General features: G+C 41.7%; 1 protein-coding gene across 1 annotated transcript in view; it reads left to right on the top strand.

The window, feature by feature from the left end:
* The window catches only part of LOC115415981 (glutamate receptor ionotropic, delta-1-like), an 83,081-nt gene that overhangs the window by 16,889 nt on the left and 38,693 nt on the right, over positions 1 to 27,499 (top strand). Inside the window, exons 5-8 of the mRNA XM_030129661.1 lie at positions 21,793 to 21,894; positions 24,563 to 24,685; positions 24,778 to 24,852; positions 25,635 to 25,968. Of these exons, the coding sequence (XP_029985521.1) occupies positions 21,793 to 21,894; positions 24,563 to 24,685; positions 24,778 to 24,852; positions 25,635 to 25,968 (634 nt within the window). The remainder of the gene's footprint in view (positions 1 to 21,792; positions 21,895 to 24,562; positions 24,686 to 24,777; positions 24,853 to 25,634; positions 25,969 to 27,499) is intronic.

Genomic DNA, 27,499 nt, shown 5'->3' with positions numbered 1-27,499 from the left:
CAGGTCTGAGAGGACCAGGGCCTGGATATGGAGTCCCTGCAGGGCCTCATTATCCTCCACCCACGGATCGTCTTTATACGAGAACAAAAAAGGTAGAAACAGACACTGTGGAACATCCACACACTGGTATGTAATCTGATTACATTCATATGAGTGTGTTTTCAGTGAAAAGGCCCCAGAGACCCACTGTGTAGATTAGACACATCAAAGAGGTTCTGTTACAGCAGAAACCAGCCCCCCAGGAACAGTCTGAGGGGGGGGTCTGAGCAGCAGTCAGCCCACTAGGAACACACTGGGGGGAGGTCTGTGTGGGTCTGTGTGGGTCTGTGTGGGTCTGTGTGGGTCTGTGTGGGTCTATGTGGGTCTGTGTGGGTCTATGTGGGTCTGTGTGGGTCTGTGTGGGTCTGGGTGGATCTGTGTGGGTCTGTGTGGGTCTGTGTGGGTCTATGTGGGTCTGTGTGGGTCTATGGGGGTCTTTGTGGTCTGTGTGGGTGTTCCTAAGATAAGGAAAGTGTAAACAACAACAACACAAAACAAAACAAAAAACAGCTGATACAGTTACAGTGCACTGCCCTTCTTCTGATACTCTTTGGGTTCCAGACTACAGGGACACTGGTCTGACTGCTGTGTACAGGTGGAACTCAGTTGTCTTTCTGAGTCACATGTTCAGTCTGAGTCTTAACAGTAGTCGGTGTTAAGTTAACACTGGTACCTCCTGCTGAATGAAGGCTGTTTTTTTGTGGGTGCTGGTGTCGGTGCTGCTGCTGTTGTAGCAGCCGACATCCCCCTGCAGACCCTGGTACCAGCTGACGTCCCCCGGCAGACCCTGGTACCAGCTGACGTCCCCCGGCAGACCCTGGTACCAGCTGTCCCCCGGCAGACCCTGGTACCAGCTGACGTCCCCCTGCAGACCCTGGTACCAGCTGTCCCCCTGCAGACCCCGGCAGACCCTGGTACCAGCTGACGTCCCCCTGCAGACCCTGGTACCAGCTGTCCCCCTGCAGACCCTGGTACCAGCCGACGTCCCCCGGCAGACCCTGGTACCAGCTGTCCCCCTGCAGACCCTGGTACCAGCTGTCCCCCTGCAGACCCTGGTACCAGCTGACATCCCCCTGCAGACCCTGGTACCAGCTGTCCCCCTGCAGACCCTGGTACCAGCTGTCCCCCTGCAGACCCTGGTACCAGCTGTCCCCCTGCAGACCCTGGTACCAGCTGACATCCCCCTGCAGACCCTGGTACCAGCTGTCCCCCTGCAGACCCTGGTACCAGCTGTCCCCCTGCAGACCCTGGTACCAGCTGACATCCCCCTGCAGACCCTGGTACCAGCTGTCCCCCTGCAGACCCTGGTACCAGCTGTCCCCCGGCAGACCCTGGTACCAGCTGTCCCCCGGCAGACCCTGGTACCAGCTGTCCCCCTGCAGACCCTGGTACCAGCTGACATCCCCCTGCAGACCCTGGTACCAGCTGTCCCCCTGCAGACCCTGGTACCAGCTGTCCCCCGGCAGACCCTGGTACCAGCTGTCCCCCTGCAGACCCTGGTCTATGTTTCATTTGTGCTTGTGTCTTGTTCTTCTCATTAGCGCCTCCTCTCCGCTCACAGCAGCTGTACGTACCCACACAGGGACAGCTGGCATTTAGGAACGTCTACTTCCACTATTAAGACTGTAATAACTGTCAGGGATAATAGACGGGCTGTTCACAGAGGTGTGGAGCGCTGCCTCTGTGGGGCAGGACACAACGGATTTATTATTTCAACTCACACATGTTTGAGCTGCAGCGTCTTTGAGGAAAACGCTGTGTCACTGTGTTCAGACCCGTATCAGCAGATACTAGGGCTGTAAGAACATATGAGTTCTGCAATATATCGCAATATTTCAGTTCACAATACTGTATCGATATTAAAAATTACTGTATCGGTATTTTTAGATATTTATTCAAATGCAGATATTGTGGAGGTTCTTTTTTTTTGTTTGTTTTTCTTTGTTATTTAAATTTTATTTATTCTTATTTAACACTCTTTATTAAATAATGTTGGTTCCTTTGTTGGGATTGAACTCAAATCCTGTTCTGATGTTAGTTGTGAACAAATAGATTCTGAACATTTGAACAGGATCTGAAACTGGAATGTCTGTACAACAACTGTAAAACAGAATTTCAGTTTGAACACAGTTGGAACATTTTGTGATAGAACATTAGATCCTGTTGGGATCAAAAAAAAATATGTTTAGGATTTGTGCAGATTTCTGCTGTAATTTAATTCCTCAAGGAAATAATCATTTTAAAAAGAGAAACAAACAAAAAAATTGCCTTTTTAACAGTATCATGATATATCGTGATATATCATATCGTGATCCTAGTGTTATGATTTGTATTAGATCACCAGATTCTTGCCGATACACAGCCGTGGTGGATACTGCCTTTAACATGTAGAACCAGACACATGGGGAACAGGTTATAGAAGAGAACCACAGAGTCTGGGACCGGATCGAGTCCAACACCAGGGGTTAGACTGATACACACTAGGGATGCACCTGTACCACAGTTTTACAGAGCCAGTACAAGTACAAGTACTTCCATTTGAGTACTTGCTGATACCGAGTACCTATCTGAGTCCTTAATAATCCCATTCCAGTTCGTTCCTTTTGTAAATGTGCTTTATTGTTCTTGTCATTAGTCTGACTGGAACAAAGTTCTGCTACTGACATTTAAAATGTTGGAATTAGGGATGGGATTCGAGAACCGGTTCTTTTTTAGAACCGGATCCCGGTAGCTCAATTCCTTGGAATCATTTGCCTGCCTGCTTAACAATTCTGCTTATTTTTACTACTACAGTACTGTGCTCATATATGCAGTATACTTCAGTACTGTTGTGTATTTTTACTACTACAGTACTGTGCTCATATATGCAGTATACTTCAGTACTGTTGTGTGTTTTTACTACTACAGTACTGTGCTCATATATGCAGTATGCTTCAGTACTGTTGTGTGTTTTTACTACTACAGTACTGTGCTCATATATGCAGTATACTTCAGTACTGTTGTGTATTTTTACTACTACAGTACTGTGCTCATATATGCAGCATACTTCAGTACTGTTGTGTATTTTTACTACTACAGTACTGTGCTCATATATGCAGTATACTTCAGTACTGTTGTGTATTTTTACTACTACAGTACTGTGCTCATATGTGCAGTATACTTCAGTACTGTTGTGTATTTTTACTACTACAGTACTGTGCTCACATGTGCAGTATACTTCAGTACTGTTGTGTATTTTTACTACTACAGTACTGTGCTCATATGTGCAGTATACTTCAGTACTGTTGTGTATTTTTACTACTACAGTACTGTGCTCACATGTGCAGTATACTTCAGTACTGTTGTGTATTTTTACTACTACAGTACTGTGCTCATATATGCAGTATGCTTCAGTACTGTTGTGTATTTTTACTACTACAGTACTGTGCTCATATATGCAGTATACTTCAGTACTGTTGTGTGTTTTTACTACTACAGTACTGTGCTCATATATGCAGTATACTTCAGTACTGTTGTGTATTTTTACTACTACAGTACTGTGCTCATATATGCAGTATGCTTCAGTACTGTTGTGTGTTTTTACTACTACAGTACTGTGCTCATATATGCAGTATACTTCAGTACTGTTGTGTATTTTACTACTACAGTACTGTGCTCATATATGCAGCATACTTCAGTACTGTTGTGTATTTTTACTACTACAGTACTGTGCTCATATATGCAGTATACTTCAGTACTGTTGTGTATTTTTACTACTACAGTACTGTGCTCATATATGCAGTATGCTTCAGTACTGTTGTGTATTTTTACTACTACAGTACTGTGCTCATATATGCAGTATACTTCAGTACTGTTGTGTATTTTTACTACTACAGTACTGCGCTCATATATGCAGTATGCTTCAGTACTGTTGTGTATTTTTACTACTACAGTACTGTGCTCATATATGCAGTATGCTTCAGTACTGTTGTGTATTTTTACTACTACAGTACTGCGCTCATATATGCAGTATGCTTCAGTACTGTTGTGTATTTTACTACTACAGTACTGTGCTCATATATGCAGTATGCTTCAGTACTGTTGTGTATTTGTACTACTACAGTACTGCGCTCATATATGCAGTATGCTTCAGTACTGTTGTGTATTTGTACTACTACAGTACTGCGCTCATATGTGCAGTATGCTTCAGTACTGTTGTGTATTTTTACTACTACAGTACTGCGCTCATATATGCAGTATGCTTCAGTACTGTTGTGTATTTTTACTACTACAGTACTGCGCTTATATATGCAGTATACTTCAGTACTGTTGTGTATTTTTACTACTACAGTACTGCGCTCATATATGCAGTATACTTCAGTACTGTTGTGTATTTTTACTACTACAGTACTGCGCTCATATATGCAGTATGCTTCAGTACTGTTGTGTATTTTTACTACTACAGTACTGCGCTCATATATGCAGTATGCTTCAGTACTGTTGTGTATTTTTACTACTACAGTACTGCGCTCATATATGCAGTATGCTTCAGTACTGTTGTGTATTTTTACTACTACAGTACTGTGCTCATATATGCAGTATGCTTCAGTACTGTTGTGTATTTTTACTACTACAGTACTGCGCTCATATATGCAGTATACTTCAGTACTGTTGTGTATTTTTACTACTACAGTACTGCGCTCATATATGCAGTATGCTTCAGTACTGTTGTGTATTTTTACTACTACAGTACTGTGCTCATATATGCAGTATACTTCAGTACTGTTGTGTATTTTTACTACTACAGTACTGTGCTCATATATGCAGTATGCTTCAGTTCATTGTACTGTGGCAACTGATGGAAGACACAACACATTAGTGATGGTATATAGAATAGAATATGAATTATTGTTGTAAATCCTCTATTTGTTGTTTTCTGGTGTTCTTTGCTCTGGAGGTTGGAGAAGGTGGGCGGAGCTACATGTTCGATGCAGCAGTGTGTCATGTGACTTCAGTTCAGCGTCACTTCTGTGCTGTGGTCTGAACTCTGTACTATGAACGTTGTCCAGTGGCTGATTTATGTCAGTGTTGGACTTTACCTACCAGCATCCTTTGGCGCCGGGAATTTCCTAAAAAACAATCGCTTGAACCAAATAAAGTGAAAACACTGAGGCGCTCAAAGGTCAGAGGTCAATGTTTCTGCATAAACACACGATGCATTTGAATGAGGTTACAGTTGTTTTACACAATGATTTTTCTGAATTTTTTAACAAAGAAAGTCTTAATTTTAAACGTTAATTAAAACTGAACTAAAACTGAAAACAAACCAAATGAATTTAAATTAAAAACTCGTGCAAAACTCTCTGACGTATTGAACGCAGTGATGAGACATGTTTTATTACCTTCTGTAACTGCACTTGTACAAGTTATAATTGGAAATATAATTAAAGGAAAACACAGCCAGATGATGTACGGTACAGACCTTTAATGTTGCAGACGGGAAACCAACGATTCCGCCGTAAATAAACCCCATGTTTCACAACGAGGCTGAAGGGAAATGTTTCCTGTGTTTATGACGCTGAAAGTACGAGTTAAAGAAGATGTTGTGAAAAGACAAAACCTTCAGAGGCTGAAACATGAGTCTGACTTTAATGGGTTGGTTTTAAGGCGTTTGGGGGCTGTAATGTAATCTGCTGCTGCTGGAAACACTAACGGTGTCAGCAGGGACAGTGAAGGCATCTTAAAAGTCCTGCTTGTGTCCTCCAGGGTGGCGGTGCATTCACTGTCACTCCGAAACCTCATTAACCGTCCGCAGGGACCAGAACCAGGCCTTCCTGATGCTCAGACCGGTCCACAAGTGTTTGTTTCCCCCACCAAGGAACAGCAGAGGCTGATTCTGGAAATAAGGAACAAAGGATGCAGGTTTGGTGGGGGGGTTGTTTGTCTGACTGTTAGCAAGATAACTCAAAAAGTTATGGATGGATTTGGATGAAATTTTAATGAAATGTTGATACTGACACAAGGAACAAATGATTAAATTTTGGTGGTGATCGGGGTGGGTGGGTGGGGGGGTGATCTACCTTGGTGGAGGTCTGCGCTCTCCCAGTGCTTTTCTAGTCATTGCCTGCTGCTGCTGTTGGTGGTGCGTTCAGTGACCGCCCATCAAATGAGAAGAGAGCAGAAGTTGAAAGGCTGGAGTTAAATAATGTGTGTTAATGATGGGGGGGGGCTGTTTGTTTGTTTGACTGTTAGCAAGATAACTGAAAAAGTTATGGACGGATTTGGATGAAATTTTCAGCAAATGTTGATTCTGGCACAAGGATGAAATGACCAAAATTTGGTGGTGATTGGGGGGTGGGGGTGATCTGCCTTGGCGGAGGTCTGTGCTCTCCTTGTGCTTTTCTAGTTGTCTCCTGCTTCTTCTGTTGGTGTTGGTGGTGCATTCAATGACCACCCATCCAATGAACAGAGTGAAGTGGGGGGGGGCTTAATATCAAATACCACATTAGCCCTGATTTTCTGATGCAACAAAATGTTCTAAGCACTCCTGTGTCATTTTTTTGAAATTTTTGTCCAAACCCCCACACACACACACACCACCCCCTCCCTGAAAATTACTTTTTTAACTCTGAAAACTGATGCCTTCCCAGTTTCTCCACTCTTTTGTCCAGTGCAGTGTATAAATCTGTTCATGATGGGACAGTTCATGATCTTGTCAGTGCCAGACTGTACCATAAGAGTACTGTGGACTAGGAACAGTCTGATGTCAAGGTCATGTTGGAGGTTAAAGGTCATGTTGGAGGTTAAAGGTCATGTTGAAGGTTAAAGGTCATGTTGGAGGTTAAAGGTCACCAAAACGACTAGTTTTTTTCAAAAATTCATACCATTCTGACATTTGATCAAATCTGTCCTCAGTTCTGTTCCTCTGGTTTCCTGGTGGGACCCCCCCAGGCCTTTGGCCCTTTACAGACACAGTACAGACTAAAGATTCAGACATGGACAGAACATTTGAATTTGCCGCCATTAGTGTGGAAACACTAGCACACATTTAGGAGGGAATCACTAACACTTTATTCATTCATTCATTTTCTGAACCTGCTTTGTCACGGGGGCGGAGCCTATCCCAGCTACTTACATGCGAAGGCGGTGTTCATCCTCCAGTTCATCACAGACTGAACATATACAGACAAACAGTCACTGTCACATTCACACCTGTGGGTGATTTAGATGAACCCATGAACCTATCAGAGCATGTGTTTGGATGGTGGGAGGAGCCAGAGTACCAGAGAGAACCCACGCAGACACGAGGAGAACATGTAAGCGCCACACAGAAAGGTCCCACCCCCATGGACTAAAGGTCCCACCCCCATGGGCTGGTGTTGGAATGGAACCCAGGACCTTCTGTCTGAGGCTCCAGGTCTATCCACTGCACCACTGTGTCGCCCACAACAGGACACATACATGTAAATGTCAGCGTCATGTGAAACTACCGTCTGTTCTTTGTTCATGTCTGTGTGGAGAATACATGAGGAAACAGTTGTGTTGAATGTCAGTTGTTTGTGGTCAGTAGATGTGTTCTGAGGACAGAACCTGAGCCCAACATTTGGAAGAACCCACATGAACAGCTTCATTCCATCAAATATGCATTTGGACCATTTGGGTGACCTTTGACCTGTAATTTGACCTTTCATAGTGCAAAGCACCCTGAAGATATGACATGTCTCACAAAAAAAAACATTTAAGGCCCAGCATGAGCAGATTACTACATTGTACTTTATCAAAAGTGAAGAAGGTTTGAAAGTTGACAAAAAACCCACGTTTTCAGAGTTGAAAAAGTAATTTTCAGGGTAGGGAGGGGGGTTTTGGGCTTGATTTGAAATTTTTTTCACATTTTTGTATTCCCAAGACATGGGAGCATTAGAAAATCTGGGCTAGAGTTGAATCTGAAAATTTTCCTGAAATAACCCCCCCAAGTATAGAGTGCCGAAGCTGAAAGGCTGGACTTAAATACTGTGTGTTAATGAAGCCCGTGCACAGATCATCTAAAGGACAGCAGAGCTCAGAATAGCTGCAGTTATTAAAGCTGCACCGTCTCCCTTCCCTCCTCTTCCACATTTCCATCAGTTTCAGATCTCCAACACCACCTCCTCCTCTTCCTCTTCTTCCTCTTCTCTTTGATTGCTGTTTCTGGGTCTCTGATGCATTTACCAGCTGAACTCTGTGTTTGTTTTGCCGATCCTCACATGGAAGTTGCCCGAGGCTCTTCAGTGTGGGAAGCCCCCAGAGACACATTTGTGATTTTTATTCGGTGTACAGTAAATAAGGCCACGTTCAGCCTCTGGTGTGTTTGGATTAATCCCTCTGGTAACATCCAAACGGCACAGGGTCGAGTTGGGGATCCGGCCAACAAATCATAACGAGATGAAGAACCTTATATATAAATAAAAACACTTGATAAAACACACAGTGATTCACAAACAGGGGTCAGATCCACAGGAGGAGACGTGGACGTGACGCAGAGATCATTAAAAAGAAGCAAAACAACAGATTCAGATTGGATTAAAAACAGTTTTACAGCCACAGTTCAGGCTGTTCAGTCTGTGGTGGAGCTGCAGTCATATAGGACGCAGATGTTAAAGCGTACGTCACAGATGAAGGAAGGCCTTTCAGATGCAGATGTAGGAGGTGGTTCCACAGAAGAGGAGGTGGAGATCTGAAGTATGAACCTCCTGGTTTAGTTTTAGTCTGAGATCAACAAATAAACCTGTACTTTAGAGTAGAGTTAGGCCTCGGACATAGAAGAGAAACGAATGCCTGCCAAGTATGATCTAGAATAGAATAGAATAGAATAGAATAGAATAGAATATCCTTTACTGTCATTGTGCTCCTCCAGTCAGTTCAATAATATTAATAAAACACTAGTTCTATAGAAATAAGAATAGAACAAACATAAGATTACAAAAACTAAAAATAAGATAGAAAATAGAATATACATTTAAGTAACATAAGAATAGAGCTAAGAAGAATAAAAAATTAACATTTACAAAATATGAATAGATGCAAGCCCTGCGATGAACTGGTGAAATGTCCAGGGTGAACCCCGCCTTCGCCCAAAAGTAGCTGGAATAGGCTCCAAGCGACCCCCGTGACCCTAGTAAGGATAAAGCAGGTTCAGAAAATGAATGAATAGATGCAAATTTCAATAACAGCAACAATAGCATATACAAAGTAAAACAGAACTGTGGGACACCATAATTAACTGTGTTTCAGATACATGACTGAAAGTTTAAAAAAAGGTATGATTTGAACCCTTACTAGTGTGTCCCAATAGAACGTTCTGTTTAATAAAATATTCAATCCTATCGAACGCTGTCTTTAGATCAGTTCAGTGTGGGTGTTAATCTGCTGTTACCATGACGATGAGCTCTGCACTCAACTACAGATGATAAATAAGGTAGTAATTTCCATAAGGAGACCTTGTAGATGAAAATGTAAATGTGTATGTTTGTGTACAATGGAATTATTTTTAGTGATGCTGTACAGATGAAAGGAGGCAGTTCTTGACATTTATTTCATATGTGAATTAAATGATAAAACTCTGGTTAAAAATACTATCTGAAAATCAGGATGTGGAACAGTTCAGTCATTTACTGTTGGAAGACATCATTTCATGTCATTATTTCTACAAAAACCACACGTTTCAGACTCTGCAGGTGAAACAAACTAAAACCAACAGTTTGGTTAAAGGCCCTGGTGTTGAATCTAAAAGGTCAAACCGTCTGCACTTTTACTCAAGATTCAAGATGCTTTTTAATGTCATTGTACACAGAGCATACAAAACGAAATACTGGGAAAAATGTACTTCTACTTTTGTATTTTCACCAAATTGCTGAGTTTTATTTCACTTCTCACCATCCTCAGATCATCATGAACTCCTCCACACATGCACTAAAGTCTGTGAACCTGTTGAATCCAGCTGTTTCTTTTCTTCTATTTTTTTTAATTCCAACTAATTTTATTGAGTTTTTTTCAGTCACAGGTTACATGTATACAACACACCTTTGTATGTAAAAGGATCTGAAGTCAACAAGTGGCAGCAGTGTATAGAAACAAAATAAAACTACAACAAAGAACAGAATAGACAACAAACAGTACCTAGCAAGGTTATTATCGTGAAGGAATACTAATGAAATGACGAAAACTAGAATTGAAAAAACATTTTCATTAACTGAAATAAATAAAAACTATAATTAAAAGAAAAAAGGATAACTAACTGAAACTGTATTGTGTGTTTACAAAACTAAAAGGTATAAAAAATATAGATAAAATTCCCTTTGTTTTTATTTTTATCAACTTCAGATTGATATGAAATCGATTTATTACACTCTCAGTTTTCTGTGCTGTCTCCATACGACACTTTTTGCTCTGTCACTTGTGTTCACTTGTGGTTTCCAGTCGTCTTCTGGTCCCCACTCTACCTGGAAACATGGAGACTAAAGTTGGGAGAAAGCAGCAGAGTCCTGACTGGGATTTATTTAATACGACAGAGAAGAAGAGAAAAGAGACGACTAAACTAAAACTAAGCATTTAGAAAAAAACAAAAGCTAATAAAAACTGGCAAACCTGCTCTAAAAACTAATTAAAACGAACTGAACTAGAGAAAAAAAGTCAAAACTAAATAAAACTAAACTATAATGAAAAATCCAAAACTATTGTAACCTTGGTACCTAGACATTAAAGAATACAATTATCTGATCCTCTGTAGGTCCATCAGTGGAAACATGGTCCATCTCAGTGTCTAAAGTGCCTCATTACACACATAATCTGAGTCTCCTATATGTTCAGGAGTAAATGAGGTTCAGTTCACTCCAGTCCAGCAGGGCCACAAATATGAATACAAAAGACACAACTAATCAATAGAGGGTCTGCACATATGTCACTTCCCCCCCAGGCCACGCCCCTCTCAGTCAGACTGAGTGTCTTAAACCAACCTGTTCAACCTGACGGAGTATAGCAGTAAACACAGCCAGAGCAAAGGACCATGGGAAATCTGAAATTAAATGAAGGACAGTTGGACTGGACATGGATCTGTACGAGCTACCAAAGAACAAGTGGTCCATCAACACTGACATGTGGACACACATGGAGGATCCAGACCTGATCCAGGGGGGAGGGGGTCAGCGCTATTTGGACCTGAAACTAATATACATGGTTTCATCAGGACTGACAACCAGGGTCCAAAACTAGGACCAGAACCAGCTGATCCAAAGGCTCCAAAACTAGGGCCCAGAACCAGCTGATCCAAAGGCTCCAAAACTAGGACCAGAACCAGCTGATCCAAAGGCTCCAAAACTAGGGCCCAGAACCAGCTGATCCAAAGGCTCCAAAACTAGGACCAGAACCAGCTGATCCAAAGGCTCCAAAACTAGGGCCCAGAACCAGCTGATCCAAAGGCTCCAAAACTAGGACCAGAACCAGCTGATCCAAAGGCTCCAAAACTAGGGCCCAGAACCAGCTGATCCAAAGGCTCCAAAACTAGGACCAGAACCAGCTGATCCAAAGGCTCCAAAACTAGGGCCCAGAACCAGCTGATCCAAAGGCTCCAAAACTAGGACCAGAACCAGCTGATCCAAAGGCTCCAAAACTAGGGCCCAGAACCAGCTGATCCAAAGGCTCCAAAACTAGGACCAGAACCAGCTGATCCAAAGGCTCCAAAACTAGGGCCCAGAACCAGCTGATCCAAAGGGTCCAAAACTAGGGCCCAAAACCAGCTGATCCAAAGGGTTCAAAACTAGGCCCAGAACCAGCTGATCCAAAGGGTCCAAAACTAGGACCAGAACCAGCTGATCCAAAGGCTCCAAAACTAGGACCCAGAACCAGCTGATCTAAAGGCTGCAAAACTAGGACCAGAACCAGCTGATCCAAAGGCTCCAAAACTAGGGCCCAGAACCAGCTGATCCAAAGGCTCCAAAACTAGGACCAGAACCAGCTGATCCAAAGGCTCCAAAACTAGGGCCCAGAACCAGCTGATCCAAAGGCTCCAAAACTAGGACCAGAACCAGCTGATCCAAAGGCTCCAAAACTAGGGCCCAGAACCAGCTGATCCAAAGGCTCCAAAACTAGGACCAGAACCAGCTGATCCAAAGGCTCCAAAACTAGGGCCCAGAACCAGCTGATCCAAAGGCTCCAAAACTAGGACCAGAACCAGCTGATCCAAAGGCTCCAAAACTAGGGCCCAGAACCAGCTGATCCAAAGGGTCCAAAACTAGGGCCCAAAACCAGCTGATCCAAAGGGTCCAAAACTAGACCCAGAACCAGCTGATCCAAAGGCTCCAAAACTAGGGCCCAGAACCAGCTGATCCAAAGGCTCCAAAACTGGGGCCCAGAACCAGCTGATCCAAAGGGTCCAAAACTAGGACCCAGAACCAGCTGATCTAAAGGCTGCAAAACTAGGACCAGAACCAGCTGATCCAAAGGCTCCAAAACTAGGGCCCAGAACCAGCTGATCCAAAGGCTCCAAAACTAGGACCAGAACCAGCTGATCCAAAGGCTCCAAAACTAGGGCCCAGAACCAGCTGATCCAAAGGGTCCAAAACTAGGGCCCAAAACCAGCTGATCCAAAGGCTCCAAAACTAGGCCCAGAACCAGCTGATCCAAAGGCTCCAAAACTAGGGCCCAGAACCAGCTGATCCAAAGGCTCCAAAACTAGGGCCCAGAACCAGCTGATCCAAAGGGTCCAAAACTAGGACCCAGAACCAGCTGATCTAAAGGCTCCAAAACTAGGACCAGAACCAGCTGATCCAAAGGCTCCAAAACTAGGGCCCAGAACCAGCTGATCCAAAGGCTCCAAAACTAGGCCCAGAACCAGCTGATCCAAAGGCTCCAAAACTAGGCCCCAGAACCAGCTGATCCAAAGGCTCCAAAACTAGGGCCCAGAACCAGCTGATCTAAAGGCTCCAAAACTAGGGCCCAGAACCAGCTGATCCAAAGGGTCCACAACTAGGGCCCAGAACCAGCTGATCCAAAGGCTCCAAAACTAGGCCCAGAACCAGCTGATCCAAAGGGTCCAAAACTAGGGCCCAGAACCAGCTGATCCAAAGGGTCCAAAACTAGGGCCCAAAACCAGCTGATCCAAAGGGTCCAAAACTAGGACCAGAACCAGCTGATCCAAAGGCTCCAAAACTAGGGCCCAGAACCAGCTGATCCAAAGGCTCCAAAACTAGGGCCCAGAACCAGCTGATCCAAAGGTCATTTCCTGTCCAGCGTGGACTGACCCCAGTGAATATATGCATGATCTACTGGGACTGAGCAGATTTACTGAGTCTAGTTCAGATCCAGTCCTTTATCCAACACAGATACTACTGCTGTGGACCAGCAGGGCACCACTGCATTCTGGGAAATTAGCAGATTTACACCACCTGGTTTAAATTAACACATTATTCTGATCATATTATGGCTTTACTGTCAGAATATGACGACTTTAATCTCATAAATGAATGACATTTTTGTTAAATTATGAGTTTTTTTTAGAACTATGACTTTATTCTCATAACATTGTGATTCTTTTTGTATTCGACTTTATTCTCATAAAATTCCAGGTTTTATCTCCATATTTTCTGACTTTCTTCTGGTAGTGCCCAGTGTTTTTCTTTTCTTCTGTGGTCCTAATACTCCGTCGTAGCTTTATTCTCCAGTTCCTCCGTATTTGTAAAACTAGGTTGGCCTCAGTTTCAGTTCGTTTACTAATCATGTAGGAGCACAAGGTTCACAATCACAAAATGAGACAAAAACCAGGAAAGATCTGATCATGAAACCAAGAGCTGCACTAAGAAGGACCGTTAGCCAAAACAATAGGTCATTTCAGGTCTGATTGGAGCCAAAAATACAGCATCAGTGAATGTTAGCTGACCCCAAACAGGATCCACAGATCTAGGTTTGGTTTCCTGGGTTTGTGGATCCATCTCCTTCTCTTTTCTTTGTCTTTGGGTGTCTGTAAACGATAGCTCCCACTGCTTTAAGAACCTGAAAATACAATCAGTCTCACAACAGCTCTGCCCCATTTTGGATTCAATATTGTTCTTCAGTTTAGACAGGATTGAAGCCAACGCTGTCACTCATCTCCCTCTTTCTGCCACTCAGTGGGCGGAACCTCGGTGACCTCTGCTAGCGCTGACGTTACGTGCAGACCCTGTTTCAGGGATATGGAGATTTAGTTCTCTAGCATATGAAAGAAAAGGAGTCCACGTTGTGTAAAGTTTGGTCTTGGAGCCCTGAAGTGTCAGGTGTTTCTGTTCTAACAGGGTCTGGGATCCAAAACAATAAGGACTAATGTCAGAATATAGTTTATATTAGGACCCGGGGTGCTGTAAAAGGGGGGGGTGGGGGGGGTAAACATGACAGATTCAGTGGGCCCAGCATTCCCAGGGGGGGTCCAGTGGATATAGGGTAGAAGTTGAGAAAATTTCATGTTAAGTTTCATTTTTGGTTTCACACTAGTTACAGTCATTACCCCCATGTTACACCTCTCACCCCTACATACCCCCCCCCCCCCCCCACACACACACACACACACACACACACTTTGATGACAAATTTACAGATACTTTCTTTTATGAAGGGCCCACAGTTGCTAGCGGCGCCCCAGATTGAGATAAATATCATTGCATTGGTTCGCTCTGGTTTGATAATGCTGCGTTCCAGTCCACCCGGAACTCCTGTTTTTCTAAACTTCTACTGGTGTGAATGCACTGGAATGTCAGTCAAACCTGTGACTTCCCACCTGTGAACTCGTACTAGATCCATGTTCTCCCAGTTCCGAGTTCTGATGTCATGTAGCCCGTCAAACAACAATGGCAGCCCCCATGGATGAGGTGTTTATGCAGATTATTTTTTAAAACAAGGTATTGCTCTGATGTTATTTATCTGCAAATGCTCTGCATAATCAGCAGCTGCTCTAGCGTTAGGAGAAGAATAAATTAATACCAAATACGAATCCAAATATACAGCTGTAGCCTGGGGTTATTTTATGACCCCTGCTGCTTCAACTTGGCACTGCTCTCTATGTTTATAGGTGTATTTTAGTTGCAGGCTTACACGGTTTAACTCCAGCCTCCTAGCTAGCTGGTTGTCATTCATACGTAGCATGATTAGATTTTTTAATTTTTTTTAAATTTTTTATTGACAATATACAAATACACAAACAACTTGGCATCTCTATTAACGAACATACAAAGGTACGGGTGCAAATAAGAGTACATATATGGATATCAATAACCATGAAGACTGCAATTTTTGAAAAATAAATAAAATGAGGTGGGGGGCTAGGGCTGGTTGTACAAATTATATTCTTCAATAAGTGATAGAAGCTTTAATGCAGGTTTACTCTTCATGTGATGGAGAGTTTTCATATGGAGCAGAAACTCATTATGGAAACTGGAAAATGTGGGTTTCATCTTCAAATGTTTACATTCGTGTCTGTAAAATTGACCCAGAATGATGATATTATTTAGTAAAAAGCTGTCTTTGACATTGTCCAGTACATGTCCATAATGAATGTACAATACGGAAAATTCTTCAGGAAGGCAAACGTTTATGTGAAGCCAGTCATAAATGTCCAGCCAAAACGCTTCCACTTACAAACAATGGAAAAATAAATGAACTGTGGTTTCAGTCTCATTACAGAAAACACAGTTATTTGTTTCAAAACCAAATCGTTGTTTTTTCAGATCATTGGAGGGATAGACTCCATTCAGAATTTTAAAATGAAGTTCTTTGGCTTTTGGGTTTAAAGGAAACTTTAAATATTGGGTTCGCAAAATTCATGTAGATTTATGTGAATAAAATTGAGAAATAGAGTTTCTATAGGACAGGATGCGATTTGAATTATAGTTGAGGATTTTCCCATTGTTTTATTGGGGATTTTTAGTTCTTTAAAGCTGGATCCTTCAATCTGAATGATCAAGTGTTTTCCACTGACCGTTGAACATGTTTTTTGTTTGTTTGTTTGTTTGTTTGTTTGTTTGTTTGTTTGTTTTCTTTACATGATTTGAGTGAGAACACTAAGTTGATCAACCTAACTGTGTCGCTGGTTGAACAAATAATTATCATAGGTCAAGCTCACTGTCAGGTTCCCTGTCGTCCTATCAGAGCGCACAGTGGGTGGGATGTAGCGGGGAGGAGGGGTAACGCACGCGCACCCACACAGACAAAAACAAGATTCGAGACTGAGACGGATTTAGTTCAAGAGGTCGTTTTGGAGTAAGTTGTAGCAGTTCGCGCAGCTCACCGTCTCCTATCCAGATAGACTTGGTTTATTTGAACTGTAAATACGGTAGACGGGGCGCACAGTTGTGTGCCTTGTCTCAGTGTTTTAAACCGGAGCTGAGCTACCGTTAATGTCTGGGATACTTAGCTCGCGCTCGTCAGTGGCTAAGCTAACTACTATTAGCCGACCTCCGTCACACAGTGGCATTAAAGTGTGGATTTAGTGTGTTTACATCAACGTAGGAGTTGTCTGATAGCGCCGTGAGCTACCGGAACACTCAGGGCTTCTCAGACAGCCGACGGGGGACACATGTTACCGGATAGTGGCTCCAGCTACTAGACAGCCCGAGGTTCCTCAGCTTAGCCACCGAGCTAAAGGAGCTGCGGAGGCGGGCTGAAGGAGCGCGAGCCCTGGGTGAGTGAAGGACCGAGAGTTAAAGCTGTGGACTGAAGGAGTGAGTGTTTAAAACTGACTGGGAGTAAACTGCGGACTGAAGGAGTGAGTGTTTAACACTGACTAGGAGTAAACTGCGGACTGAAGGAGTGAGTGTTTAAAACTGACTGGGAGTAAACTGCGGACTGAAGGAGTGAGTGTTTAACACTGACTAGGAGTAAACTGCGGACTGAAGGAGTGAGTGTTTAACACTGACTGGGAGTAAACTGCGGACTGAAGGAGAGAGTGTTTAACACTGACTGGGAGTAAACTGCGGACTGAAGGAGAGAGTGTTTAACACTGACTGGGAGTAAACTGCGGACTGAAGGAGTGAGTGTTTAACACTGACTGGGAGTAAACTGCGGACTGAAGGAGAGAGTGTTTAACACTGACTGGGAGTAAACTGTGGACTGAAGGAGTGAGTGTTTAACACTGACTGGGAGTAAACTGTGGACTGAAGGAGTGAGTGTTTAACACTGACTGAGAGTAAACTGGACTGAAGGAGTGAGTGTTTAACACTGACTGGGAGTAAACTGTGGACTGAAGGAGTGAGTGTTTAACACTGACTGGGAGTAAACTGTGGACTGAAGGAGTGAGTGTTTAACACTGACTGGGAGTACTGGGCTTTGAGCTACACGTCTTGTGTGGATTTTTACAGACCCACAACAGGATTTCTTTTTTATTTAGTTATTTCGCCAGCTTTGTGTGATGACATTTACTGTAGGTTGAGTGACCATTCACCTCAGTATTCTAATCAGTTTGTTGTAACGCATATGTGGCTGAGCTGGTTAATTAATGGTATTTAAAGAGTTGTACACGGGGATTGTATCCATATTTGAATCCTGTTTCATCTCTCTGAAGTGTAGTATTTTGACACGTGCCAACCGTATAGCATTGCAAGGTTGTTCTCTTTGAGGTAAACATTTCTATGTTTTATGTTTGTTTTTGGGTCCAGCCTACAGTTGTTCATGCTATGTTAGAAGCTGCCTTTCCACACATGGTGTAATAGTTTTTTCTAGTATACTTTATTATCTTTAAAATCACCTTTGTGTAACTGTTTACAGCCTTTAGTAGGGCTGTCTGTTAATGCGTTGTTTACACATATTTCACTGATCGTGCATGCACCCAAGGTGAACTCTGAATTATTCTTTTGTCTGCACTTAGTTCAAGAGTTAAATTGACTAAAGGGTTAATCTCAGAGTATTCTGACGGGTGTTGTTGAACTTAAATAAGTTACTTGAATATTTCTATAATTATTAATCCATACATTGAATCTTTCTCTACTCATTCAAATATTGATCCAATAGGGCTGTAAGAAAATATTGGTTCTGCAATATGCTGTGATACTTAATTTCACAATACTGTATCAATATTAAAAAGTACTGTGCCAATATTTTTAGGTATTTATTCAAATGCAGATATTGTGAAGGTTCATTTTTGTTTCTTTGTTTGTTTTTTTAATATATTTTATTTATTATTATTTGACACTCTTTTATTCAATAATGTTAGTTCCTTTGTTGGGATTGAACTCAAATACTGTTCTGATGTTAGTTCTGAACTAGTAGAATATGAACATTTGAACAGGATCTGAAACTGTAATGTATGTAAAACAGAATTTGAGTTTTAAAACAGGAAAATTTTGTGATATAGCATTAGATCCTGTTGGGATCAAATAAAAATATGTTTAGTATTTGTGCAGAGTTTTAGTGTAATTCAGTTCTTCAAGGAAATAATCTTTTTTTTTCTTTTTTTTTTAAAAGAAACAAACAAAAAATTGCCTTTTTAACAGTATAGTGATTTATCGTAATGTATTGTGATCCTAGTATTATGATTTGTATCGTATCACCAGATTCTTGCCGATACACACCCCTAAGATCCAATGACTTCTACCTGAACTTCTGTTGTCCTTACTACTTGAGTATTTCATTGTATTGTAGTATTTTACTGATTCGCTTTACAATACACTCTCTGTTTAAATACAGTCTCTGTGTCCACTCACTGGTTAGACTAGTTTGTTTATTTATTTGTGTCAAGTGTATTGCATAAGTCTCATAGTTTACTCAAAAGGTTTAACAGTCGAGAACTTAACCCACGGACCCAGGTTACACTTATTACGCCCCCCTGAGGGAAAAGAGGGCTACAGAAACTGGAGGCACTGCTGGGATTTATTGTTATTACTTGTTTAGTTGCTATTTTCAGTGGAACCAGGGAGTGGAATTTAGTTCTTTAGGCGTAGTTTCATTGCTCACTTGAATAGTATTGAGAGTTTTTGATAACATATCGCTGCATAGTAGCTGGTGCAGAGAGGAGGGAGTAGATCCAAAACACGCTGTGGAGGTCAGTGACAGAAAACGGAACATTAAAGGTAGAACAGCTTCTATTGCCTTATGCGCCATTTTTCCTCCTCTTGTTTCCCTCAAATAAGCAAAGAACAAACACCTCTGGGACAGAAGTGACTGTAAATGAGCATAAGCCCCATACGGTCCACTATGCTGGTTTGTTTACATCTAACTCCCACAGTTCCTTGCGCTCAGGCAGTTTGGTGTAACTTGCCTGGAGCATTAAAAAAGTCGTGAGTCGTGGTTTCAAGTCGTGACTTATGGGCTCAAAAACTGGCCTGGAACGCAGCATTATTATCTGTGTTTCCAAAATGACTCACAGATGGTTTGGACTAAATTTATATCAACACTGATTTTCTTTATTTCTCTGATTTTAAATGCCTCTAATATTTTTCCTGCTCTGACTGTAAATAATAATTTTCTTCTTCATCTAACGATCTACTGTCATCACATCTGACTGAGGAAGAAAAATCTGCCATTAAACTAGAGTGAAATATTGATGTTTCTCAACTCTATGGACATAAATATGTGGACACATCAAGTCTCCAGCTGTCAGATGTCCTGTTCATGAGGATCAGACAAAGAAACATCAATATTAATAATCAATAGGATATTTATCCCATAATATAAAACTCTATTCCGACATTAGTCATTGTTTTGGATCCCAGACCCCTGTTAGAAAAGAAACACCTGGATTCAATGGGTCCACAGACTTTGGCCCATGTGTGTCTTAGTTAATTATGACATGAGGCTAACGATATCCTTCTTAAACCCTGTGAAATCAAAGTGAAAACTAACAGAGTCTGACTGTATTTGCTCTGTTTTGTTGCATTAATTGCAGTAAAATCCAGCCGTTCTGTGAAAACATAGATGAGCTGTGGCTTCATCAACATTTTCCACTGCGTTGAATCTAACGACGGCGGCGTCATTAGGGAATCATTAGCAGATCCATTTGATGGCAGCATCGGAGCGGCGTTCGCCATGTGTTAAGGCGTGACCCTGGCTGGTTGTTTACGGAGCCGCACACTGTACGACAACAACGACGACAGCGACAACCAGCTTAGTTTAGCTTAACGACGCTAATTAAGACGTTCTGTCAGAGATTACAGAGCGCCGTCGCATTACCATGGGCTGAAATTAATCAGAGCGCGGTTGATCACACGGCTTCATTATCCTCGTCTAATGTGAAAATGACCCACTTTTATTGTATTGATTTTTTATTTTGTCTCGGAGCCATGCGTGAAAGTGTTCATAAAGTGATTCAATTAAGGGACGCAGAGTTTATGAGGAATTAAGACATGTTATCGGGGTCCACGTTCAATTAGGCCGAGTTTGTCTCCGAGGGACGAAGCCGTGAACATACCCAAACTGAACGGACAAACGGACGGACGGAGGCCGATCGATTCCCAAACACCAGCGTCCCACAGGCTTTTTATCAAAATGACACATGCAGAGAGACGCCGTTAATGGTGAACGCCGGCGCCCAAAAACGGCCGAGTGGAAAATAGAGGCTTTTATGGTTTTAGAGGCTGGAATCCAAGCTTATGGATTTGAATGAAGTGTCAGTAGAGGCTCAGACTGAACGGGTCGGACTAAAACTGGAGCTTTTAACAAATGATGGACGTCAACATGGAAAGGTAGACGGAGGGAGAAGTGGAACCTGAACCTCAGCTCATGTCACAGTATATTCAGCCACATATATTCAACCACATATATTCAACCACATATATTCAATCACATATATTCAGCCACATATATTCAACCACATATATTCAGCCACATATATTCAGCCACATATATTCAACCACATATATTCAACCACATATATTCAACCACATATATTCAATCACATATATTCAACCACATATATTCAATCACATTAATCTGACTGCAACAAAAAGAACCAGCTTTCACTTCACTTTACCATCTTGTCTCTTTTATTCCTATCATTCAGCTGCTTTTGTTTCTGTAAATGAGTTTTGAGGGACATGATATGGACGGTTAAAATGTTCCTTTCCTTCTACTGGTCCATCTGTTGATGGTTTAGAACATGTAAATGGTTCCAGATATCAGTCTAGTTCATATTGATCACTGATAGAAGTCATATATGGACTGTGATTGGATGAGCTGAGTTCTCCTCCAGTGAAAGTCCCGCCCACTTCTATAGTTAGATCTGCATCCAAACCACAGGACTGGAACATAGAACAGAACCAGGACTGGAACATAGAACAGAACCAGGACTGGAACATAGAACAGAACCAGGACTGGAACATAGAACAGAACCTGACAACCTCACCCATTCAACTGGGGATTGATCTACATAGAACAGACGCTGACGTACATGAACCAAGGAACTGTTTTCTTCCATTAGTGAACTGTTGTTTCACACTGGGTTTAGTGTTAGTTTTGATAATAATCCCAGTGTGTGCAGAGCGTTTTGTCCTGTTTTCTGTCGGATTCATGGTCTGCAGATGTTCCTGGAGGTCTTTTCATGTTGGAGGAGGTGTTGTTAATTAGATCACAGTGTTTTTGTGTTCCGTTCTGTTTTCCTCTGCAGCTCTGCTCTCATTTACCGCAGGACTCAAACACATGCTGAATAACCAGTGAAACAGCAGCCGCGGCTTCGTGTCGCATTAGTTTTATTTGCTTCTATCTGCCTCAGGAACATGTGAAGATGTTAAAACTCACACGTGTGGCTGTGATTGTGTATTTATCTGCTGCTTCTGTTTGCTTTTACAGTTAGCAACGTGGGATTCAGTTCATGGACTCAACGGCAGCTTGAAGGAGAGTCGCATCGAGAATGGGATGCAAGGTGTGACAGTCAAGGTGGTGACGCTGTTGGTAGGTCCACCAAACACCAGAACATCCATGTACGCAGGTACACCAAACAGCAGAAACATCTATGTACACAGGTCCACCAAACACCAGAAACATCTACTTGTCTACGTCCACATCTCTACGTCCACACCCAGTGAGTTATAAATTAAGTTAAATTGTCTCCAACAGACTCAGAGGTTTATGTACATTAAGATTTTCATGTGGTCCTTTGAGACATGTTTGTTAGTTTGTTGAGTTCTGTGAGTTCTGTTTGTTGAGGTCTGTTTGTTGAGGTCTGTTTGTTGAGTTGGGTTTGTTTGGACTTCAGTGACTGTGAGTGTTTGTGGACCTTCAGGAGAACATCCTGTGGTCATTAAAGACACAGTAGGTGTTTTCTGTGGAGGTGTTGAACCGGGTCTTCAGCGTTCCCTCCAGACTCTTCTGTAACCGATAAAACACCGTCCCTCAGGGGGGTCCAGGTCCATGGCAGGTTCCACCACCCCCCCCCCACCCCACCACCACCACCCCCTGTGCTGGCACAGCAGTGCCGAGGTGGATGTCCAACCAACCGAGACTAATACCTTCACCCTGGAGCAGGAACATGTCCACAGACACACAACACATCCTCCACACAAACAGCCACCGCACACACAACCCCTCAAACACACCCCCATGTCAGTGAAAACAACCTGAGACACATTTAACCCACTGGAGTCCACTGGGGGAGAGATGGGTCTGGGTCTGGCCCAGGTCCAGGTCTAGGTCACCTCAAACACACCCGCATGTCAGCGAAAACAACCTGAGACACATTTAACCCACTGGAGTCCACCAGGGGAGGAGACGGGTCTGGGTCCAGGTCTAGGCCTGGGTCTGGGTCCGGGTCCAGGCCCAGGTCCAGGTCTAGGTCTGGGACAGGTCCAGGTTTAGGTCTGGGTCCAGGTCCAGGTCTTCATCCCAGTCTTTACCTCTAGTTTCATCTGTTTGTCGTATTCTGGATCAAAGCCTCATTAGGCTCCGCCCCCTTTGACCATGTTCTTACATTAATTATTCTCTATTTCACCTTTCCTTAAGTCATTTAGCTCCATTTATTCTAATATTATCCTGTATTTGACATGTTTCAGTGTAAATCCTGTATCTTCTTATATTTAATTCACTGATCATGTAAAATGTTCATTAAACTCAGAGTAAATTCAAAGATTATTTTATTTAAACAGATCAAACTGAATAAACAGTGTCTTTTTCAATCCAATCTGTCCTTAAATCCAGTGTGTCCGTCCACTGTTATTTACTGGTTTACACTGACAAAAGCTGCATTTAAAGGATATCATCATAAACGGTGATAAATCACCATGGAAACAAAAAATCACAAAAGTAATTTCATGTGTGTAAGGGTTAAATATTGTTCATATTTCCGTTGAAGGTCGTGGACTTGATCTGTTTTTATTTCAGAGTCATTTTCAGTTGAACTCGAGCGTCAGATCCTTTATGTAGAAACATGGATGTTCTGTAAAAATCAGTGTTTGATGGAGAACAAACGGGAGATTTTTGTGTTAAATAAAAGTTTCAGTGATGAGTCCAGACATCCACGTGATGAAACTTCAGACAGTAAACTCATCATGTGTAATGTTCAAAACACCAACGGCTGCAAAAATAACAAAGGATACAAGAAAAACCAGAACAGAAGGTTATTTTTTGTGCCGTTGGACTCATACACAACAATAATAAGTGACGTTTACTGTCAGATCTGTACGTCTGAGAGTTGAAATTTGTGGTAAAGTTCAGTTTATATGTTTATGTCAGTACAGATACGATAAACTGGTGTGAAAATATAGAAAAAACAAACATAAATGAGTTAGATCACATTGACCTCTGCTTCCTAATCCTGAAACTGGAAAAAATAGAAGAAAATTCAACAAGAATAAGAATGAACCTGAACAAAAAAACAACTAAGTCAATAACAAACATGAACCAAATAAGATGAACTGAACACAGACTGAAGTGTTTCTGTTTTTAACTCATTTTTTCTATTTTCTTGAGCTGAAGGATATTCAATTCCACCTGGAGGTTAATAAAGTTCATCTGAATCTGTAAAATAATAAAACGGACAAAAATAAGAAAAAACATAAACAAATATTAGTAACAAATTAACAAAAAGTAATTTTAAAAAAATAGTGAAAAAATCAATAAAATGAACAGAAAAGAATAAATTAAGCAACAAATTGAATATAATGTTATTATGTAATAAAAAAAAAAGAAAAATGAGCAAAACATCAATAACATGAACAAAATAAACAAAATAACTGATTAAAAAAAAGACCAAATAATTTACAGAATTAACTACATATATACAAGATGGATTAAATGATCAATAAAATGAACAGAAACAAATCAAATACAGAACAAAAGAACACAAACATCCAAAACAACAAATGGACTAAATGAAAAGAAACTTTGTCCTAATGAGGATTCACTGATCAGTGTCTCATGTCAATGTCCACGTCTCTCTATCCACATCCCTATGTCCACATCTGTGTCCACAGCTCTATGTCCATGTCTCTGTGTCTCAGTCATCTGTCATCTCTGATGCCTTCATCCTCATTTATGGTGTCCTCGTCCACATCTCTTTGTCTTGATCTTCATCATGTCTGATGCTCTCTTCCTCGCTAACGTCCTTGTCTGTCTGTCTCTGCAGGAGGACCCCTTTGTCATGGTGGCGGAAAACATCCTGGGACAACCCAAGAGGTACAAAGGGTTCTCCATCGACGTCCTGGATGCCCTCGCCAAGATCCTGGGCTTCAAATATGAAATCTACCAGGTGAGGCGCATGGAGGACGAGTCCATGTTGTCCACCTCAAAGTCTCCCAGAACGTCTAAAACCTCTAAATGTTCCCTTTGTTTTCTCTGCAGGTCTCCGACAGTCGTTATGGATCTCAGCTCCCAAACGGGTCTTGGAACGGTATGATCGGAGATCTGATCAACAAGGTACGAAGACCTGGAACCCACGTGGACCTGCAGGGACTGACTAGAGGACCAGAACAAGGACTGACACCACATGACTAGACATGACTAGACATGATACAACTAGAAATTACACGACTAGAAACTACATGACTAGAAATTACACGACTAGAATTTACACGACCAGAAATTACACGATTAGACATGATACGACTACAAATTACACGACTACAAATTACAGAACTAGAAACTACACAACTAGAATTTACACGATTAGACATGATACGACTCAAAATTACAATACTAGAATTTACACGACTAGAAATTACACGACTAGAATTTACACAACCAGAAATTACACGACTACAATTTATACGACCAGAAATTACACGATTAGACATGATACGACTAGAAATTACACGACTACAAATACACAACTAGAAACTACACAACTAGAATTTACACGACCAGAATTTACACGATTAGACATGATACGATTAAGATAAAGTGTTTACTCCTGTTGGTTCTGTTGGTTCTATAAATTGGTTTGACAGTCTGGTTTATTCCAGCTCTATTTGTAAAGTGTCATGAGATAATTTTGATTATGGTTTTACATTATATAAATAAATGTGATTGGCTCTAAACATGTGACCTGCTGTGGTTGTAAACATGTGACCTGCTGTGGTTCCGTCAGTTCCCTTCCGTCCGAGGCCTTATTTTCAGACGACGCCACAGTTCTTCCACTCTTTGATCCGTTTGTTTTCGTTGTTCTGCTTTTGTTCACGGTTTGACGGTTTGGTTTCCAGAGGGCTGACCTGGCCGTCTCCGCCATCACCATCACGCCGGAGCGGGAGAATGTGGTGGACTTCAGTAAGCGTTACCTGGACTACAGCGTGGGCATCCTGCTGCGGAAACCCGAGGAGAAGATCAACATCTTCTCGCTGTTTGCGCCCTTTGACCTGGCCGTGTGGGCGTGCATCGCCGCCGCCATCCCCGTGGTTGGAGTCCTCATCTTCCTGCTCAACCGGCTGCAGGCGCTGCGCTCCTCTACCCAGAATGCACCGGGGCAGCCATCCGCCGTGGGCTCAGGGACTCTGCACAGCGCCATCTGGATTGTCTACGGGGCCTTCGTACAACAAGGTGAGGAACGCCATCCAACGGCACGAGAAACTGATGCCGCAATTTATAACAGTTTTAATCTAGAACACATTAGGGTGGAGGGCTGATTGGCTGAGGGGGAGATTGGAAGTGGGGGCTGGGGCTTAGAGCAGCAGAGTGCAGTCAGTGAGAGAGATCAGTGTTTTAGTGGTGAATTCATATAAATAATTATATCTAATAGTGATTGTGCTGTTCTGGAGTGTTTGGATGTGTTTTTGTTGAGTTTTGTTGTTTTTTTTCCCTGTTTTTCTCTGTATTTTTGTGGTTTGTTTAGTTGATTTTTTTTTTTTTTTTTAAGTCTTGTTTTTATTAACAGAAGCTTTTACAGTGAGATAAGACATTTTCCAGATGAAACACATAAATGTATAAACTTACAGATACACCACACAGGGATGATTTTTAAACATCAGAAGAAAAAAGAAGAAATAAATAAATAAAAATAATAAAAATGGAAATCGAAACAAAACAAAAACTTTTCCCATCCACCCCCCCACCCTCTTTCCTCTTATGGCTCTCAATTTCCTTTGTTTGATAGTTGTATCTGTAAATCTTCTCTGAATGTCTGTATATTTGTATGTTTGTGTAAATCTATAGTCAGATCTCTCCAGTTCATACACAGATCCAGTGTGTGTATTTGAATCAGCTGATGGATGTTTTTGTCAGTGAAATGAGGGGCTCTGTCTACAACTAGACACAAAGTGAACCCAGACTATCAATAGGATCCAAATGACACCAAGAACCAAAAAGAACAAGAAGAACATGGACACACAATGATCTAGAACAACTACAATGGATCAACACGTGGAAAAGACAGGAAAGGATATTTATAGAAACTCAGAAAGTTTAGTGATCTACATTTACAGTTGATTTTATAATAAATATGATAAAAATTCAAGTCATTTTTTTTTACTCTAGCACACTGTTTTAATCATTTGTTACATATAGTAGTGATGATGGACAGATATTGAAAGTTAAGTTCTTCTTGAGAAAAGAATTGGTAAAAACAGACATTTTCTGACACTTTTGTAACAAAAAACAAATAAATTTGTGTCCTAATGTGAATCCTTAAAGGGTTAATGTGGATTTAATTGAACCAAAAAAGACTTGTTAATGTTTCCTCAGAATAAAACCCTCAAAAAATGCATTGTTTTTCACTCTAACACGCTGTTTTAAATATGTATTACATATATATAATAATGATAATTAATGGATGGATTTGATTGATTGTTATTTAATGGACAGATATTGAAAGTTCAGAAAAAGGCCAATAGAAAGGACATTTTCTGACATTTTATTACAAAACCAAGATAAATAAATGTTGGCGTCCTGTTCTAATGGGAGTCCTTAAAGGGTTAAAACCATCCTCTGAATCCTGTTTGACCCATTATCGACCCAGACAGAAACCAGTCGAAGCTCAAACAGAACCAGAACCGCTGGGTTTCAAAGAGAATAAAAAGTGCTGAAATCAATCACAGCCCAGAGAAGATTATGGTCCTTGTAAAGACGGATTTAG

This window comes from Sphaeramia orbicularis, unplaced genomic scaffold (assembly GCF_902148855.1).
Source record: "Sphaeramia orbicularis unplaced genomic scaffold, fSphaOr1.1, whole genome shotgun sequence".
NCBI classification, from domain to species: domain Eukaryota; kingdom Metazoa; phylum Chordata; class Actinopteri; order Kurtiformes; family Apogonidae; genus Sphaeramia; species Sphaeramia orbicularis.
This window is presented reverse-complemented; position numbering and strand designations above follow the sequence as displayed.